Consider the following 19,299-nt stretch of genomic DNA (forward strand, 5'->3'; position numbering starts at 1 on the left):
TTGATTGAAAAATAAATAGTAAAATGTAGGGGTCATGTTCTGGTTGATGATTTGCGGGTTATTGGTTTAGAAGTGATTGTTGGAATTGTGCCAAAGGATGAGCTGTATAAGTCTAAGTAGGTCTGAGCGGTAAATATATTTATATGAATGGCAGACATGTAGGGGGTCATGTTTGCTCTCCACATTTACCTTTATCCAATTGGTACCTATATTCTGTTGGTTTTACTCTATCACCCTCCTAAAGCCTTCCTCTTCTTTGACACTCCTACTGCTTTACCTGGGACAGTCATTAACTGTCTCTTTTTTTTTTAAATAACAAAAATTTATTATTAATATGTTAAATCAATATTTCATGATAGAAAAATTATGTGAATGCAATGACATAGAAATTTCTGGGACTTAAAAGTAAGAAAAATAGTGATCAAAAGTTTTTCCTGCTATTTTTGAGCAGAAACTTCCTGTACTGCCTAGGGATCACAGCTGCATAAGCAAGCATTAGGACTGCAAGAAACTTTGAACTCTTTGTAGTTGAGATGCCATATGACTTCCCAATTTCTGTGGCCTTTTCATTGACTCTTTATGTGTCTAACCATTTTTTTTTTCTGAGTCAAAAACTAGGACCCATAATTCTGATAAAAGAAAGAAAAGAACACTTTGTTGTTCTTTTATCAGTCATTAACTGTCTCTTATCTGGACTCCTTGTCTGGAGCTTATCCTCTTCTGATACTGCCCTTTTTCTTTCTGATGCACAAATCTTATCATACTTTCTTATTAACCTTAGAATAAAGTTCTTAGCACAAACGCTTTAGTGTAACAATCAAGATCTTTCCTAAAGTAGCCCTTGCTATCTCTTCAGTTGCATCTTTGACTACTCTCCCTTGTTCCCTACCTCCTAGTCATGTGAGACCACTCAGTATCATATCATTGCTGTGTTTTATATTTCTTTGCTTTTCCTCCACCTTGACTCTCCTTTCCCTGCTTTGCTAACTCCTGCTCTTGCTGCAAAACCTTGTTCACTGTAGTATCTTCACTGCCTCCTTGCGCCTTTCTCCCTCATAGTGGCTCAGTCCTTTGTATAGCCACAATATACATGTCTCTTTTTTAGCACTTCACAATTCTGTAAACATTTGCTTCAATACATTTCCTTGACAGTAACTCCTTCACAGGAGGGACTGTGTCTTTGGACTGGAACTTTTAGCACAGTACCTAATGTACGTGCAACCTGGTAAACGTTTAGATCGATGATCCTTTCCACACATCTGTTAACACCTCTCAGAACAAACGGTCAGAAATGGTGCACTAGATGTTTTACTCTTATTTATTAGTATAATGATTACTATCCTAAATTTAATCTGGAATGGGTAACTGGAAGGTCTTGAGAACTGGTTGACCTTACTACTGGCTTGTTGTAAACCTTTTTTCAGCTTTTTAGTTTGCTTATAAGTATTTGCAAAGATTACATTTTGAAAATCAGCATTGAAATTTTTGGCTTTTAAATGTTATTAGAAGGAAAGAATGTGGTCTGATTGAAATGAATATGAGCGTTTTCCCTCTACCCCATTTATTTATAGTATGAATGAAACCTGAAAAGAATGCAATGATGTAATTTAACCAAAGTGCTCATTTTACATGTAGCTTTGGATTGGTCATGTGATCTGCAGAAAAATGCAAGTAGGGACATTTATTTTATTTTGAACTTTAGAGGGAAAGTAGGTTTACATACAGAAGAAAAATTAATTATTTGCAATCTTGATCTCTAATGGTTGTTGTTGAAATCCATAACCGTCAATCCTTCTGTTCTCCATACATTGAAATCTTAAATAGTGTTTGTTTTAAATGCTATACAAAATTTTTCTATTAAAAAATATTGCAAGAATTCACAGGTGAAAAGTCTAATTATCTAATGGCAGGTCATTAGCTCAGAACTTTGAGCTTAGCAAATTTCACTGTCTTCTACCAAGCAATTGAGTATCTCAAATGATGACTATTTCAGCAGGCATCTTTAACGAATAAGATTAAAGGTAAGAACATTTTTTTCTTTTCAAAAGTGTTAATGATATATTAGTAGTTGTATTAAAATTTGTTAATGTCAAAGTATGCTTTTGTAGTTGCAAAAACATAGTGTACATTTTAATGATGAATTTATAACTCAATGAAACTTTATGTAGTGTGCTTTTCTAATTTTTTTTAGATTTATTTTTCTAAATATTTTCACTGGTTATTACAATTCTGTCCCTTGAACAGAATACCAGTATGGTTAAAGCCACACAACAAAATAGGGCACATAAGCCTCTTATTGGTAGTTACTTCAATAATTTATTTTGTTCTCATCTACGAGTTTCTTAGTCAGTAAAATGAAGGGTAATAAAAACCTGTCACCAACCTCCCTTGCAGAGATATCAAGAAAATTCAGTTTCCCCAATTGAAATGCCAGCAATAATAGTAACACATGCTTAATAGCTTTCATTTTAATTACTGCATAAAATCAATTTATTAGAATAGCTATATGTGAAAATGATTAGCATGGTAATGTTTCTTTTGTAAGAATTTAAGGTCGACCTTTGATAACATTGTCAACAGTAAGCGGAAAAGGAAAATTCTTTTATAAAATATTTTTAAACTAGTTTGTAACCAATATGTTTTACAGTTTTTCAGACTGAGTTTAAAATTATTAAATGCTTAGAAATGAAAATCAATTAATATCTACTTTTTGTTTCTTCCAACGAGAAACAGAAATTTTTCATGTTTTCTTACTTTATACACGTTATTCTTAAAACAATTATTTTCCCATATAAATTATTAAAGCAGTGAAGTTGTACTGTACACTTGATATTATTTCATCTTTATGAATATTGTTCACAATTAAATACCTGAGAGAATTACAAAATCTTTAACCCCAAAAATGATAATTTGTGCATTTTGTCAATTTTTTGTGCAAGTTTTATTAATTTAGATTTATTTAGCAAAATTAGTTGAAAGTTATTGTAAACACTACCAATATAGTACTTATACAAAAAAGGACATGTTCTATTTTAAATTGTTTACAATTTCATGTAATAACTAAAATGTACATAAGTAATTTTACACAGTTATTATTAATATCTAGGAAGATAACATTTATAGACCTAATTTTTTAAATATGCCCTCAGAGAATGGATAAAGAGGGGTGTTTGCCATTGACATTGACATTTCTATCCTACTAGATGACTAGGGTTGACATTTCTATCCTACTAGATGTCTTCATTTTTGTCCATGAAATTTAAGTTGGTATAGCTGTTGCTTATGTTAAATATATTAATCCTTAAGTATAGATATTAAGCCTTCATTAAGTTATGAATCACTTAACTATTAATGGCATTTCTGATCAGGTAGTCACTCTATTTATGCAGATTAAAATTGTTTAATGTATAATATCACCAAATAATATTTAGTCATCAGCAGTTTAAAAGAAAGGTCCTTTGGTACAGGTAGTTTTTAATGTTAAATTGACATATTGGGTTGGCCAAAAAGTGCCTTCGGTATTAAAGCAAAAATAAAAGACACATTTTTTATTTTCACCAAGAACTTTATTGAACAACGTATTCACCCTTTTGTTCCACTACCTTCTGCCACTTTTCAGGCAACTTCATAATTCCATCTTCCCAAAACTTTCTATCTTTTTGAGCAAAGAACCGTTCCAGGTGCCTTTTACAGTCTTCCAGGGAATGGAAATTTTTTCGATTAAGCGAATTTTGTTAAAGACCTAAATAAATGGAAATCCGAAGGTGCAATGTCTGGTGAATACGGTGGATGAATCAGAGCTTCCCAGCCAAGCTGTAACAGTTTTTGCCTGGTCATCAAAGAAACATGCGGTCTTGAGTTATCGTGATGGAAGATTATGCGTTTTCTGTTGACTAATTCTGGACACTTTTCGTCGAGTGCTGCTTTCAGTTTGTCTAATTGGGAGCAGTACTTGTTGGAATTAATCGTTTGTTTTTCCGGAAGGAGCTCATGACAGAGGACTCCCTTCCAATCCCACCATATATACAACGTCACCTTCCTTGGATGAAGACCGGCCTTTAGTGTGGTTGGTGATGGTTTATTTCGCTTGCCCCACGATCTCTTCTGTTCCACGTTGTTGTACAGTATCCACTTTTCATTGCCCATCACAATTTGTTTTAAAAACGGAACTTTTTCCTTACAATTAAGTAGCGAACCGCATGCGGAAATACGGTCAAGAAGGTTTTTTTTTGCTTAACTTACGTGGAACGCAAACATCAAAGTGATGAACGTGACCAAGCTGGTACAAATGATTTTCAGCGCTTGATTTGGTATTTTGAGTATGTCGGCCAACTCCCACGTGGTAAAACGTTGATTGTTCTCAATTAATGTCATGATTTGATCGCTATCAACTTCAACTGGTCTACCCGACCGCGGAGCATCATCCAGCGAGAAATCTTCAGCATGAAACTTGGCAAACCACTTTGACGTGTTTAATCAGTCACAGCACCTTCTCCATACACTGCACAAATCTCTTTTTTGCGTTTCAGTTGTGTTTTTACCTTTCTTGAAATAATAAAGCATAATAAGTTGAAAATGTTGCTTTTTTTCCTTCCATCTTCAATATTAAAATGGCTGCACAAAAATTCACCAATTTTGATAAGTCCTTTTTTATATGCACAGTGATACGATAGCTGTCACATACAATCTAACAAAATTGTTTCGAATGAAGTTAAAGACAACTAAGTGCTAATAGAGCCATCTTAAGGAAAAAAAACGAATGAACCTTTTGGCCAACCCTATATTTTAAAAGATTTTATAGATGACATATGCCTTTGTTACTGTTGTCATAAGTTATAATTAGTATTTTTTAGAAATCAAAGTTTAAAAATTTATAGTTAATATTTGAGCTATGCTTATGAGGGTTTTTAAGAGAATACATTCTTCAAAATTCTAAATTTCTGTAATTTTACTACCTCTAAAGTAGGTTAATTGTAATATATATTGAAATGACATTACCATTTGAACTTTACAATAGATAAAATATTTATTTTCTCACACTTTTTGAGTCCTATAGTAGTAAATACTGGTGCATATTATGTATATTAAGCATATAACCTGCTTTCATTTTTTAAAGGGTAATTGTTTTTTTGAAACCGTTATACTAATGTGTTACGTCTTTTTAAAAAATTGTACTTAACATAGAGAACATTAGTTAAGTGCTCCTGTTTTTAGAGAAGAGGAAATACATGTCTGTATTCATTTATTTAGAGCATATATTGAATCTACTGTTTATTCTCATCCATTTTATTTTTCCCTTAAAATATTTACAGAGATCATTTACTATTACAGTATAAATGTGCATTAATTTAGATTTACATTTAAATTATTTTAAGCATGCAAAAAACAACTGTTTCATATTTTTTGTTGTAAACATAAAATTAAATACTCAATACTTATTTTGTTTTCAAGATTAAAAAATGAAGCTCCCACTAAGGAACAAGAACCTGTGTCTGAGGTAAATTATATTTGATACCTCTTAAAGATTTATACATTTGAAAGTATTGTGGGTGTGATTTTTAAAACACTTCAATTCAATATGTGTACGTCACTAACAATTACTGGTATGTTTTCAGAAAGAAAAAACTTGAGATTTTTGTTTTCATTATATATAAAAATATTTAACCCTCTGTAAAATTGTAAAGTGTTTTATTTTGACAAAGACATTATTATATTTCACTTGCCTGTTATTTAGTTCAACTAATAAGTAATGGAGATAAATTTATGACTTAAAAATTCTGAAATTATTAAAATATCAAACATTTGACACATTGGAAAATTAATCTTTTTAGAAGACTCTCAAAAAGATTTAAATAATTTTTAAAATAGAAATATTTTGAATATATATTAAATACATTTTAGCTATCTTAAACAGGCACTCTGAATATAACACTCAGGGTTATCATATAAATGTTACGTACTGGGCAGTCTAATGTATGAGTGTAGAAATAATTTTGCTTATGTATGTGTTTTCTTGGTGTCAGTTTTTGAAATATTGCTTAATGTTACTTGTCTCTTTCTGAGTATAATGAAGTGAGGCAGGTTCAGCATTTCTATTTTGTAGAGTGAATAAGTGAAACCTAGACAGTATCAGCCTTCTCCCAAGTGGCTTTCTTTTATCCCACGGAAAGTTTTCATTTGCTTGAAATGTTTTTAACTACAAATAAATGTCTTTACTAGATATAGGATTTCTTGGTTATCTGTTTATTCTTGAGTGAGTTTTGGTGTTTGTGGTTTTTGAGGAATCGGTACATTTTATCTATAATGTTGAATTTATATGTATACAGTTGTTTGTTGTATTCCCTTAATCTTTTAATGCCTGTGGGGTCTGCAGTGATAATCCTTTCTTTTATTTCCAATATCGATAGTTTGTGTGTTCTTTTTGTTTCTAATGTTGTCATATATTTTACTTTTTAACTAGGTTATAAAGACAGAATACAGTGTTACCATTTTTACTTTAAATCATCTTTTAGAGCAATTAAATACTTAAAAAATTTTATATTCATCTTCATTTTTTCCATTTCTAGTGTTCATTTCTTTATGTAGCTCTTGGTTTCTTTCTAATATCACATTCCTTTTGCCTAAACAACTTCCTTTGAAATATCTCATACTGCAGATCTACTGGTGATTACTTCTTCCTTGCTTTTTTCCTTCAAAAAAATCTTTATTTTTCATTTTTGAAAGTAATTTTTTGGTGAGTACAGAATTCTGGGTTAACTTTTCTTTCAGCAGTTTAAAGAAGTCATTTTATTGTCTCTTGGCATGCATATTTTCTGATGTGATGTCTTACTGTAATTTTTATCTTTGTTTCTATATATGTATATAATGTGTCAATTTTCTTTGGCTGCCCTCAAGATTTTGTCTTTATCTTTAGTTCTTATCAGTTTGAACATGATGTGTCTAAGTCTGGTTTGCTCAGTTGTTTATTTATACGTTTATGTATTTATGTATTTATTTTTGGCATTCGTCCTGATCGGTATTCTCTGACTTGTCCTGTATCTTCTACTTCTGGGGTTTCAATTTCACATATGTTATACCATTTGATATTAACCCCTGTTCTTAGATGCCCTGTTCTAGTCTCCCCATCCCCTCCTCCCCGCCTCCCGCCACACTTTTTTTTATTAGTGTTTCAGTTTGGGTAATTTTTATTTATTGACCTATTTACAGATTCATTTTTCAGCTGTGTAAGGTCTACTGTTGAACCCATCAAAAACATTTTTCATTTCTGTCATTGTGGTTTGTTTGGGGTTTTTTCCCTAGCATTTGCATTGATTCTTACAGTTTCTGATCCTTTGATAAAATTCCCATCTGATCATGCATGTTGTCCTCCTTTTTCTACCAAAGCATTTAACATATTAATCATAGTAATTTAAAATTTTCTGTCTGATAGTTCCAACAGCTGGGTTATATCTAAGTCTGGTTCTGCTAATTGTTTTATCTTCTGACAGTGTACTTTTGTTTTTTTTCCTTTGCTTTTTCTGTGTATGTTTGGTGGAAAGCAAGACATTATGTGTAGGACTGAGATAAATAGTATTTATATCTGAAAATGGGCATGATTTTTCTCATGTTAGGCCATTAGTGTGGGATTTGGTCTACCTAGTAGTGAGTTGACTTGGGTTTTGTTTTTTTTTTAATCACTATGGTTACCCTCCATATACTGCCAAGTTCAATTCCTGTAGTATTTCCTTGTGCTTAGGGTGAAAGTTATATTACTGGAGGTTTTTTTCTTGGTATCATTGCTTCACACTCAGTTTTAGCCTTTCCTTGTGAGACTGAGCCACAGAGGTTGTCTCTCTCTCTCTACACTCTTACCTTTCTTCCAGCAGTACTGCTGTTGCTTGTTATTTGATGTTTGCTAGCCCAGTGGCAGGTGGTGGGGATTGCTGTGATGTTCTCTGTTGTTCTCTGTTGTTCTCAGACTCTCAAGCTGGCTCTGTGTCTCTGGGTCTTGAGAATAGATAAGTTTTCTTCCATCACCCAGTTGGCCCATGTACCCTGGGGACAACAGGGTTTGCCTCTCTTCTTTCCAAATACATAAAAGCATGGACATGAAGAAAACTTCTGAATTCATCATTTCATAACATCATCCACTGATTCTTTCCCGATTCATTCATACTAGAATAAATCATCAAACTCTTACTTTCCTTTGATTGCCCTGTTGCATCTGTGTCAAGTAGAACCAACCTTTTCTTACATAAACCAACTTTCTTAAGTTTATTTTTTGTTAAAAGAAAAAAAGCTTATGCTAAAAATTTAGCAGGCCATAAGCAGAGTTAAAGGAAGCCATATTGAATGGAAGGCCACATAGAACAGTTTTGGTCTGGTACTTCTTTCAAATATATGTGGTGTGGATGGTCCCTCAAATAGACCCAGGTGTTTAAGTACACATGTGAGATGGTGGATAGATTGAATTATTCTTCAAGATTTTGATCAGATGCATTGTAGTGGAATCAATGTTATACCCCAATAATATTTTCCTGTTGTCACTTTTTCATTTGTATAGTTTTACATTTCTTCTTTCAAAATTAATTCCTTTCATATGCTAGATTGTATTTGGAATTCATATTATATAGTGAGTTTCTGAAACAGTCTCTGTTCTGCTACTATGTATATTCTATACACTGCAACATTTTACTGATTTTATATCCTAATTATATATATACATATATATATATATATATATATGTGTATATATATATATATATATATATATGTATATATATACCATAACTCTTCCCCTCTAGTCTGATGGTTAGTGTAGTTTCATTATAACTAAGTAGAGGGGTAAGAGAGAGAAGGTGGGTACAGATGCCTTTCTCTTTAGTTGCTTCCTTCAAGGCTTTTAGGGAACACTTGATAGCATGTTCCAGGAATCTTTATATTGGGAACAAAGATTAATAAAATTATTTCCCTATTCCCACGGTGGTCAAAATCTAGTAGGACAATTAGACATGAAAGAATTGTAATCCAGTAAGATAACTACCATATTCCAAGCATATCAGGTATGGTAGGTACACACAAGAGTCCTCTCAGGGTGACTTTATGGTGTTTTTCTCTCTCTTTTTAAAAATATTCTTTTCTCAATTCAAACATACACATAGTATGCAAAATAGAGGTTCCCTGTAATTTCACTAATGAAATGGCAAATTAACCCTATAGCCTATTTCTGTAAGACTACTTGGGGCCATCCATAAAGAATTTCTAAGGTTTTTGGTTTTCTTTTTTGTTCTGTTTTTATTGCTTTTTGCTTTGTAACTTTCAGACACTTGAGAGTTTCAGACTTTGTAAAATTACTTTTTATTTTTATCAAATTAAAAGTTAAAAATTTGTGTGGATAGTTTATCATAAAAGTAGTGACTCATCTCCCTCACCCTTTTCCATCCAACTCTTCAGAGGTAGCCATTTTCAACTCTTTTAGCTATTTGATGTAATATTTATCTACATATTTCTAAATAATGTAACCAGATTTTTACTTGTCTTTTTTTCAACTAGGAGTGACTGTTACAGTAATTAAGAATTTGCTTCTCTAGACCACCATCCCTACTTTCCTTTATCCCCCCAACCTCAGCATCCCAGCCAGGGCCAGAATTAGAGTGAGGCAAGTGAGACCTCACCTCTGGCAAAAAATTCAAGGGAGCTACAAAAAATTCAATAATCAGATAAATATTTTGTTTTAATATGTTTAAGAATAAAAATTAATGCAGAGTAATCCATGATGAACATAATTTCAAAATTGTAATTATAGACAGCATCCAGCCTTGCACTTGTATGACCCTGAGAGTCAATGCACATGGGGGACACAAGCACAGCAAGGTCTCACTTCTGCTTTTTTTGATGGTCCTTGTTCAGTCATGAGGGAAGGTGACAAGTTGTTTTCATTGTTTGTAGCTTCACATTGTACTGCTAAGTAAAAGGTAAACTTTAATTACAAAAACATGTTTATATGATATTTTTAACAATATTATTAAGGGCACTAAGGTAAGTAATACAAATTTTATTTATTAATATATTTGACCTTTCATAAATAAATTTGATGAAATGTGAAAGTTTTCTGAAAAAGTATTTTCTTACCAGGAAACTTTATACTTTCTTCACTTAAAACAGTGATAATTTACTGTTACTCACTTGTTTATATAAAAAATATTTTTCACTACTTTTTTTTCACCGCATTGGTCTGGAAACCTGGTATGTAGTTTTCTGTTGTTTATAATTATTGATTTTTGTATTTTTCATACAAATGTTTATGTAGACCTGTTAAATATTATAATTTATATGAACTAATTCACATAAATTAAGTGTTTATTATATTTAACTGAATGTATTAATTAAAAATAAATATATTTAAAATTTATACTAAAATTCTTAAAAATAAATATGGCATTTAAAAACTCAAGTGGTCCATTGTTTAGAAGAAGGAAAATGCATGCAGAAGTTGACCAAAATTATAGGGGACAGTAACAGGTTTGGTAGAAAAAAATATTCCAGCTACTTAAAATGAAATCTCTAACATTGACACTATTAGAATAGAATTACTATGAAATATAGAGTTAAATAAAGAATTTTCTTTGAATTGTGCAAAAAAGGTAAGATGGCATGTTAGAAATTTCAGAAGCTAGTGAATATAAACATGTGCAAGAAAATAGAAGATGCTATTTGAATTAAATGTTTAATTCTTCATCATGGCCACCACCTGTTTCTAATAAAGTAAAATGATTTTAATAGAGCATGGGACCATCCAAGGACAAGATGCAGATTGTAGAGTATGAGTTTCACATGGTGGGCAAAGATTTTCAAAAGATGGGTCTTTTAAAAAATTGTCTAGTGGTGGGTTAATTCATTGTGACTGGCTCATTTATTCCAAAGAATCCTTGTCTTTAGTTTGTTTCCTGTGCATTCTTTTTAGCAAAAATTACAACAGAATCAAATATTTACAACTCAAAAAGTGGTTCCTAAGATTGGAAAAATTTAAACAGAATTTGTGATAATGAAAAAATCATATTTCGTCATGATGCTTTTTTTAAATGGAAGTGTTTTTTAATGTATATTCAGACTGATAGTTTAATAGATGATGCTTTACAGAATGTGATAAAATATGTGTGATTTTACATATTGTATGCTTTGTGCAAAAATAATTTATCTCTCAAAGTATCACAAGAAATTATTGGAAGCTCAGATGCTGGAATGTTCTAAATTCAGTTGAACTAAGGACATTAAAATCATATAGCTAATCATTAAAAATATTATGTGTTTCATTTGTATAGTAAAATTCAAAGCAAATTTATAATGTTATTAGGAAATCATGTTAAATCTGAAATACTAGGAAGAATATAAGAAGCAAAATAATTTTTCTTACTTTTTGATTATAAACCAGATATAGTACATCATGAATTAATGTTTATGATTACTAGGTATATTTACATTAAGAATGATGTCATTGCAAGAGAAGAAAGTTTTGACTTAATTGCAACAAAATTAAAAACTGGATTAATTATATCTCAATAAAGCTGTTATTTTTTTAAAAAGCTAGATATGGTCTAGCTTATCACATTATCAGTAAGTTAGCAAAAGTTGATACTTATGTAAAAAAATTGTCCTGGCCAGGATATGATAATGGAATAGATATGACACATGTATACAAGTGTGTATAAGCCAGTATTTCTCCCCCAAAATAATTATGCCAAATTTGTGCCTTGTTCAGCTCATAATCATAAGTTAATACAAAAAATGCTGCATTTGTGAATTCAAATATGATCATCTTTTTTTTAGTATTGTACAAAGGATACATATTTTAGGACTGGGGTAATACAGTGAGCAGATGGACTATTCTTGTCAATTCTGAAAACAACATTAAAATCACAGATACCTGATGGGCATCAAGATTAAATGCAATCAAGATACTTGATACTTTGCACACAAATTAGAGATGTGTATCAGATATGAAAAGATATAATATCAAATGTCAGAATATATTATTTTGAGGTCAAAAGCATCTTGGTACAAAAATATTACAGATTTTTACACATTATATGGGATGGTATTTTGAACAAAGTGGCAAAAGTTTAATAAAGCTTTACAGTTAGAAAGCATGACCATATATAAAGCTCCATGCTTAATAAAAATCCTATTCCTTTCCTTACCACAAATGAAAGTAATTTTGAAAGTGTGTTCAATGAATGTAAAACTTGAGCAAGAGATGTGAATATTCTTCCTGAATTTGAAAATAAGTGAAAAAGAAATTGGAAATGCATGAATCACTAAATGAGAGTATTGATAATTATGGGAAAAGTGCTTTTCAAGTAGACATTAGGTTATAAATGACCTAACTTCATATTTGAAATAGATATATGAAAAATGAAATGTCTTCAGATTTTGAACTTTTAAACTGGAGAAAAGTTACTTTCTATAGATTACATGTGATTTACAAAAAGCAGCTACTGACCCAGTTTTTAAATATTTTGACAATTTAAATTCTATAGAAATTTCATGTGGAATTGTTTAAAGCAACATACAATATTAATAAATTGTGATATAATATAAGCCTTATATTTGGGTCTTCTAAAACTGATTAACAAAGTGGTGTTCAAAATTTTAAAACAATACCAGCCACAGTAGCATCCTGCAAAAGAAGTTTTCAGTAAGCTGAAGTTAATTTTAAATTATTTAGAATTGTCACTTGGTCAAGAGAAATTGCCAAGCATGGCAATTTACTTATTTGAAACAAGATAAGAAAAGAATTAGACTTTGAAAATGTTATTAATGTGCTTGCTTCCATTAAAGCCAGAAAAGTAAAATGATAATAAATTCTGGTTTTGGTAGGCATAAAATGTTTAAACTTAAACTACTATTGTGAGTTTAATATACCTACTTTTCAACTTTTCAATATTTTTCAATCGCTTTAATGTTCTGGGGGAAAAAAACTTTTAAAAATATACAGAGAGGAGAATTGTGGGAAGATGGCACAGTAGGAAGCACCAGGAATCTGGCTCCCCACCTAGACAGCAATTGCACAGATTGAGTCTATCTGATATAACTATTTTGAAGCTCTAAAGTCTGTTGAAGGCTTGCAACTTCGAGGCGAAGGCTTGCAACTTCGAGGCGAAGACTTGAAGAGTGAATTGCTGTTAATTTCCATCAATTTGAGCACTTAGCACTGTAGCAGCCATATGGCAGGCAGCTGTGCACATGTTCCTGGAGCAGCTTGCACACAACTTATGGGAGCCAGAGTGGGCAAAAAAGACCTTGTCCTTCAGATATTGGGGAATCTGGTTGCTGCTTCTTATCAAGGAGTTGCAGGCAAAGAAGTGGGCACATTATTGTTGCACCCCCCCCTCCATTGTTGCAAGCCCCTTCCCCTCCAGCTGAAGTGACTTCCAAGGAATTTAAATGGACAGCCCTTTTTCTCCCTTCATTTTTCACTTTTCCCCCTTTCAGGAGCCAGACATTAAAGACTTAGGACATTCAAAAACAACTGTGTATGTGGGTAAAATTAGAAAGAGATTGCATATGCCCAGGGAAAGGCTCAGAAAAGACATAAGAAGACCTTAAGTTTACACCTCAGGGTGATTTGGGAAGAGAGACAGCCTACAACAATAAAAATTAAAAATTAAAATAAAAATTAATAAAACAGGCAAATGCTGGGCAAGGGGAAGAATCTGATTCCCAGAGTTACTACATTATTAGACTCAACTGTCCAGTGTTTAACCAAAAATCACAAGGCATACAAAGAAACAGGCAAGTATGGCCCATTCAAAACAAACAAAAAAATCAACAGAAACTTTTCCTGAAAAAAACATAATGGCAGATATACTAGACAAAGAATTTAAAACAACTGTCTTAAAGATGCCCAGAGAACAAAAGGAATGTGTGGAGAAAGTCAAGAAAACAGTATGTGAACAAAATGGAAATATAAATAAAGGGATAGAAAACCTAAAAGAAACCAAAAAGAAATTCTGGAGATGAAAAGTGCAATAACTGAAGATGAAAAATTCACTAGAGGGATTCAAAGGCAGATTTGAGCAGACAGAAGAAAGAATCGGCCAACTTGAAGATAAGACAATAGAAATTATTGAGTTTGAGGAACAGAAAGAAAACAGACTGAAGAAAAGTGAACAGAACCTGAGGGAGCTGTATGACACCATTAAGCAGCCCAACATTCACATCATGAGAGTCCCAGAAGGAAAAGAGAGAATATTTGAAGAAATAATGACTGCAGACTTCCAAAATTTGATGAAATACATGAATGTAAACATTCAGAAAGCACAACGGATTCCAAGTAAGATGAGCTCAAAGAGACCTACACTAAGACACGTTATAATTAAACTTCCAAAAGATAAAGAGAATCTTGAAAGCAGCAAAGAGAAATGAATCATCACATACAAGGGATTCTCAATAAAGTTATCCACAGACTTCTCATCAGGAACTTTGGAAGCCAACAGGCAGTGGGTCGATATATTCAAAGTTCTAAAAAGAAAACCTCAAGAATCCTCTATCCAGCAATTCTGTCACTCAAAAGTTAGAGAGAAAGTAAGACATTCTCACATAACCAAAACTGAGAGAGTTCTTGACCACTAGATCTGCCCTGCCAGAAGTGCTCAAGGGAGTCCTGCATGGTGAAATGAAAGGACAGTACATGACAACTCAAAGCTCTGTGGCAAAATAAAGATCTCAAAAAAGGTAAGTGCATGGGAAATTATAAAAGCTAGTATTTTGTAACAGTGATTTGTAGCTGTACTTTTTGTTTTCTACATGAGTTAAGAGATGAATGCATTTAAAGAAAAAAAAATTTTAGTGTAAAATTTAGTATTTCTCTAACTTTGGTTTGTAACTTCTAATTTTGTTTCCTACATAATTTAGGTGACTAATGCCTTTAGTTTATATCTAGGTATACAATGAATAAAGGTGTAATTTTCTGACATCAGCAACCAAAAGGAATGGGGATGGAACTATAAAGGAGCAGAGTTTTGGTATGTTATTGAAATTAGCTGGTATAAATTCAGATTAGCGGGTTATAACTTTAGGATATTACATGTAATCCTCAAAGTAACCATAAAGAAAATAGCTATAGAATATACACAAGGGGAAATGAGAAAAGATTTTAAACATTTCACTACAAAAAAATCAACTAAACAGAAAAGAAGTCAGTAATGAAGGAAATGAGAGCCAAAAAAGTAATAAGATATATATAAAACAAATAGCCCAATGACAAAATAAGTCCCTCCTTATCAGTAATTAATCTAAGTGTTAATGGATTAAACTTTCCAATCAAAGGACAGAGGTTGGCAGAATGGATAAAATACACATGATCCAACTACATGCTGTATACAAGAGACTCACTTGAAATTCAAAGACACAAGCTGAAAGTGAAAGGATGAAAAAGATAGTCCATGCAAATAGTAACCAAAAGAGAGTATGGATGGCTTTACTAATATCAGACAAAATAGACTTTCAATCAAAAAAGCTTACAAGAGAAAAAGAAGGACATTATATATTAATAAAAAATTTACTACAGCAAGAAGATATAGCAATTATGAATATTTACACACCTAATGACAGACTGCCAATTTATATGAAGCAAAAACTCACAGAGTTGAAGGGAAAAAATAGACAATTATACAGTAATAGTTGGAGACTTCAGTACTCTACTCACAATAATTGATAGAATAATTAGACATAAGTAAGGAACTAGAAGACTTAATAAACCTACTAGATTTGCAGACATACACAGAACACTCTACCCAGCAACAACAGAATACACATTCTTCTCAAGTACACATGGGACATTTTCCAGGGTAGGCCATATAGTAAGCCACAAATTAAATCTCAGTGGATTTTAAAAGATAGATGTCATACAAAGTATCTTCTCTGATCACAGGATGAAATTAGAAATCAATAATAAAAGGAAAAATGAAAAATTCACCAGATTTTAGAAATTAAACAATACACTTTAAAACAACCAATGGATCAAAGAAGAAATCACAAGGGAAATTAGAAAATACTTAGATAAGAATGAAAAGAAAAATACAACATGCCAAAACTTCTAAAATGCAGTGAAAGTGATGCTAAAAGGGAAATATATGGCTGTGAATCCTTATATTTAAAAATGAGAGATCTCAAAGCAACAACCTAACTGTACAACTTAAGGAACTAGAAAAAGAAGGAGAAACTAAATCCAAAGCTGGCAGAAGGAAAGGAGTAAAATTAGCACAGGAATAAATGAAAGAATAGAAAAGCAATAGAAAAAAGTTGGTTCATTGCGAAGGTCAACAAAATTGACAAACCTTTAGCCAGAAATACTTAAAAAGAGAGAAGACTTAAATTACTAAAATCAGAAATGAAAGTGGGTACATTACTACCATTTCTATAGAAATAAAAATGATCTTAAGAGAGTACTATGAACTCTATGTCAACAAATTAGATAACCTACATGAAATGGACAAATTTCTAGAAACTCAAAACGTAGCAAGACTAAATCATGAAGAAATAGAAAATCTGAGTAGATCCATAGCTAGTAAGGAGATTGAATGAGTAATCAAAAATCTCTTAACAAAGAAAACCCCTTGACCTGACGACTTCTCTAGTGAATTCTAACAAACATCTAAATAAGAACTAATAGCACTTCTTTCAAACTTTTCCGAAGTTGAAGAGGAAGAAATATTTCTAAACTCATTCTGTGAGGCCAGCATTACCCTGATACCAAAGCCAGACAAAGACAATACAAGAAAAGAAAACTACAGATAAACATCCCTTATGAACATTGATGCAAGTATCCTCAACAAAATACTAGCAAACAGAATTAAGCAATATATTAAAAGGATTATATACCATGAACAAGTGGGATTCATTCCTGGAATGCAAGGATGGTTCAATATATGAAAATTGATCAATGTAATAAGCCACCTCAATGAAAGGAAGCAACAAAAACCACATTATCATCTCAATTGATGCAGAAATGGTGTTTGACAAAATTCAGCACCCTTGCATGTTAAAAATGCTCAACAACCTAGAAACAGAAGGAAACTGCTTCAACATAATAAAGCCATATAAGAAAAACCCACAGCAAACATCATACTCAATGGTAAAAGAGTAAAAGATTTTCCTCTAAGATTAAGAACAAGCAAGATGTCCACTTTCACTACTTCTTTTCAACATAGTACTGGAAGTTTTAGCCAGAGCAATTAGTCAAGAAAAAGAAATAAAAGGCATCCAAATTGGAAAAGCAGTAAAGTTATCTCTGTTACCAGATGATATCATTTTATATGTAGAAAACCCTAAAGATTTCATACAAAACCCTATTAGAACTTAAATTAACTCAGCAAAGTAAATAGCAGGACACAAAGTCAGCACACAAAAATCAGTTGTATTTCTATACACAAGTAATGAACAATCTGAAAAGGAAATAACAAAATAATACAACTTTAATAGCATAAAAAAGAATAAAATACTTAGGAATTTACTTAATCAAAGAGGTAAAAGACTTCTACAAAGAAACTATAAAACTTTACTGAAAGAGATTTGAGAAGACATAAAAAAATGGAAAGACAACCCATGTTCATGGATTGGAAGACTTAATATTGTTAAAATGCCTATGGTACCCAAAACAATCTACAGATTTATTGCAATCCCTGCAAAAATCCCAAAGATGTTTTTTGCAGAAATAGAAAAACTCATCCTAAAATTTATATGGAAGCTCAAGGGACTTCAAATAGCCAAAACAACTTTGAAAAAGAAGAAAAAAATGGCAGCACTCAAATGTCCTGTTTTTAAAATTTATGACAAAGCTGCAGTAAACAAAACAGTGTGGTACTGGGATAAAGACAGACCTATAGAACAAAGGAATAGAATAGAGAGCCCAGAAATAAACCTTTGTATATATGGTCAAATGATTTTTATGGGGGTGCCAAGACCAATGGGGAAAGGACAGTCTTTTTAATAAATGATGCTGGGAAAACTGGATATCCATATGCAAAAGAATTAAGTTGTACTCTTACCCAGCACTATATACAAACAGTGACTCAAAATTGATAAGGGACTTAAATGTAAGACCTAAAATAATAAAGTTCTTAGAATAAAACAAAGGACAAAAACTTCATGACATTGAAATTGGTAGTGATTTTTTGGTTATTACACCAAAGGCACAGGTAATGAAAGAAAAATATTGTACAAATTAATAATTTTGTGCATCAAATATACTATCCAGTGAATAAAAAGGCAACCCATAGAATGGGAGGAAATATTTGCAAATCATATATATGATAAGGAATTAATATCTAGAATATATAGAGAACTCATAAAACTCAATAACAACAAAAGCAACCCAAGTCAAAAATGCATAAAGGACTTGAACAGGCATTTCTCCAAAGAAGATATACAAATGGCCAATAAACACATAGATGTGCAACATCACTAATCATTAGAGAAATGCAAATCAGTGAGATACCACCTCACACCCATTAGGATGGCTACTGTTAAAAAGCAAACAAAAACCAAAAAACCCACAGACACATAAACACACACACACACACACACAAAACCACAAAAAACTCCAAAACCAGAAGACAGGTGTTGATGCTGATCTGGAGAAATTGAAGCTTTGTACACTTTTGCTGGTAATGTAAAATGGTACAGCCATTGTGGAAAGCAGTATGGCAGTTCCTCAAAAAAATTATATGATCTAGCAATTCCTCTTTTGGGTATACTGTACCCAAAAGACTTGAAAGCAAAGAGTTGAAGAGATATTTGTACTCCTATTTTCATAGCAGCATTATTCACAACAGCTAAAACATGGAAGTAAACCAAGTGTCCATCAATAGATGAATGAATAAGCAAAATGTGGTATACGCATACCATGGAATATTCAGCCATAAGAAGGAAGGGGATTCTGCAATATGGATCAACTTTGAGGACATTTTGCTAGTGAAATAAGCCAGTCACAAGAAGACAGATATTATGTGATTTCATTTGTATGAGGTACTTAAAATAAAAGAGAGAGTATCGTGGTGGTTTCCAGAGGCTTGGGGGAGGGGAGAATAAGGAGTTGTTGTTTAATGGGTGTAGAGTTTCAGTTTTACAAGATGAAAAAAGTTATGGGGATAGATGGTGGTAATGATTGCATAATAATGTGAATGTATTTAATACCAGTGAACTATACATTTAAAAATGGTTAAGATGGTAAATTTTATATTATGTGTATTTTATCTCTTGTTTCTATATGGCTTGGCATAGCACTGATGTCAGCATAGTTAACATCACAGTTTTTGAGAC

The 19,299-nt window shown here is 32.0% G+C and overlaps 1 protein-coding gene across 7 annotated transcripts in view; it reads left to right on the forward strand.

The window, feature by feature from the left end:
* The window catches only part of ZNF280D (zinc finger protein 280D), a 123,583-nt gene that overhangs the window by 92,673 nt on the left and 11,611 nt on the right, over nucleotides 1-19,299 (forward strand). For all 7 annotated transcript variants that reach the window (XR_009500824.1, XR_009500825.1, XR_009500823.1 and 4 more), the window contains one exon: nucleotides 5,452-5,497. Coding sequence is in view for 4 of the 7 variants with exons in the window: in XM_059913213.1 (XP_059769196.1) it covers nucleotides 5,452-5,497 (46 nt within the window). In the remaining 3 variants the exon portion in view is untranslated. The remainder of the gene's footprint in view (nucleotides 1-5,451; nucleotides 5,498-19,299) is intronic.

This window comes from Balaenoptera ricei, chromosome 2 (genome assembly GCF_028023285.1).
Source record: "Balaenoptera ricei isolate mBalRic1 chromosome 2, mBalRic1.hap2, whole genome shotgun sequence".
Classification (NCBI taxonomy): Eukaryota; Metazoa; Chordata; class Mammalia; order Artiodactyla; family Balaenopteridae; genus Balaenoptera; species Balaenoptera ricei.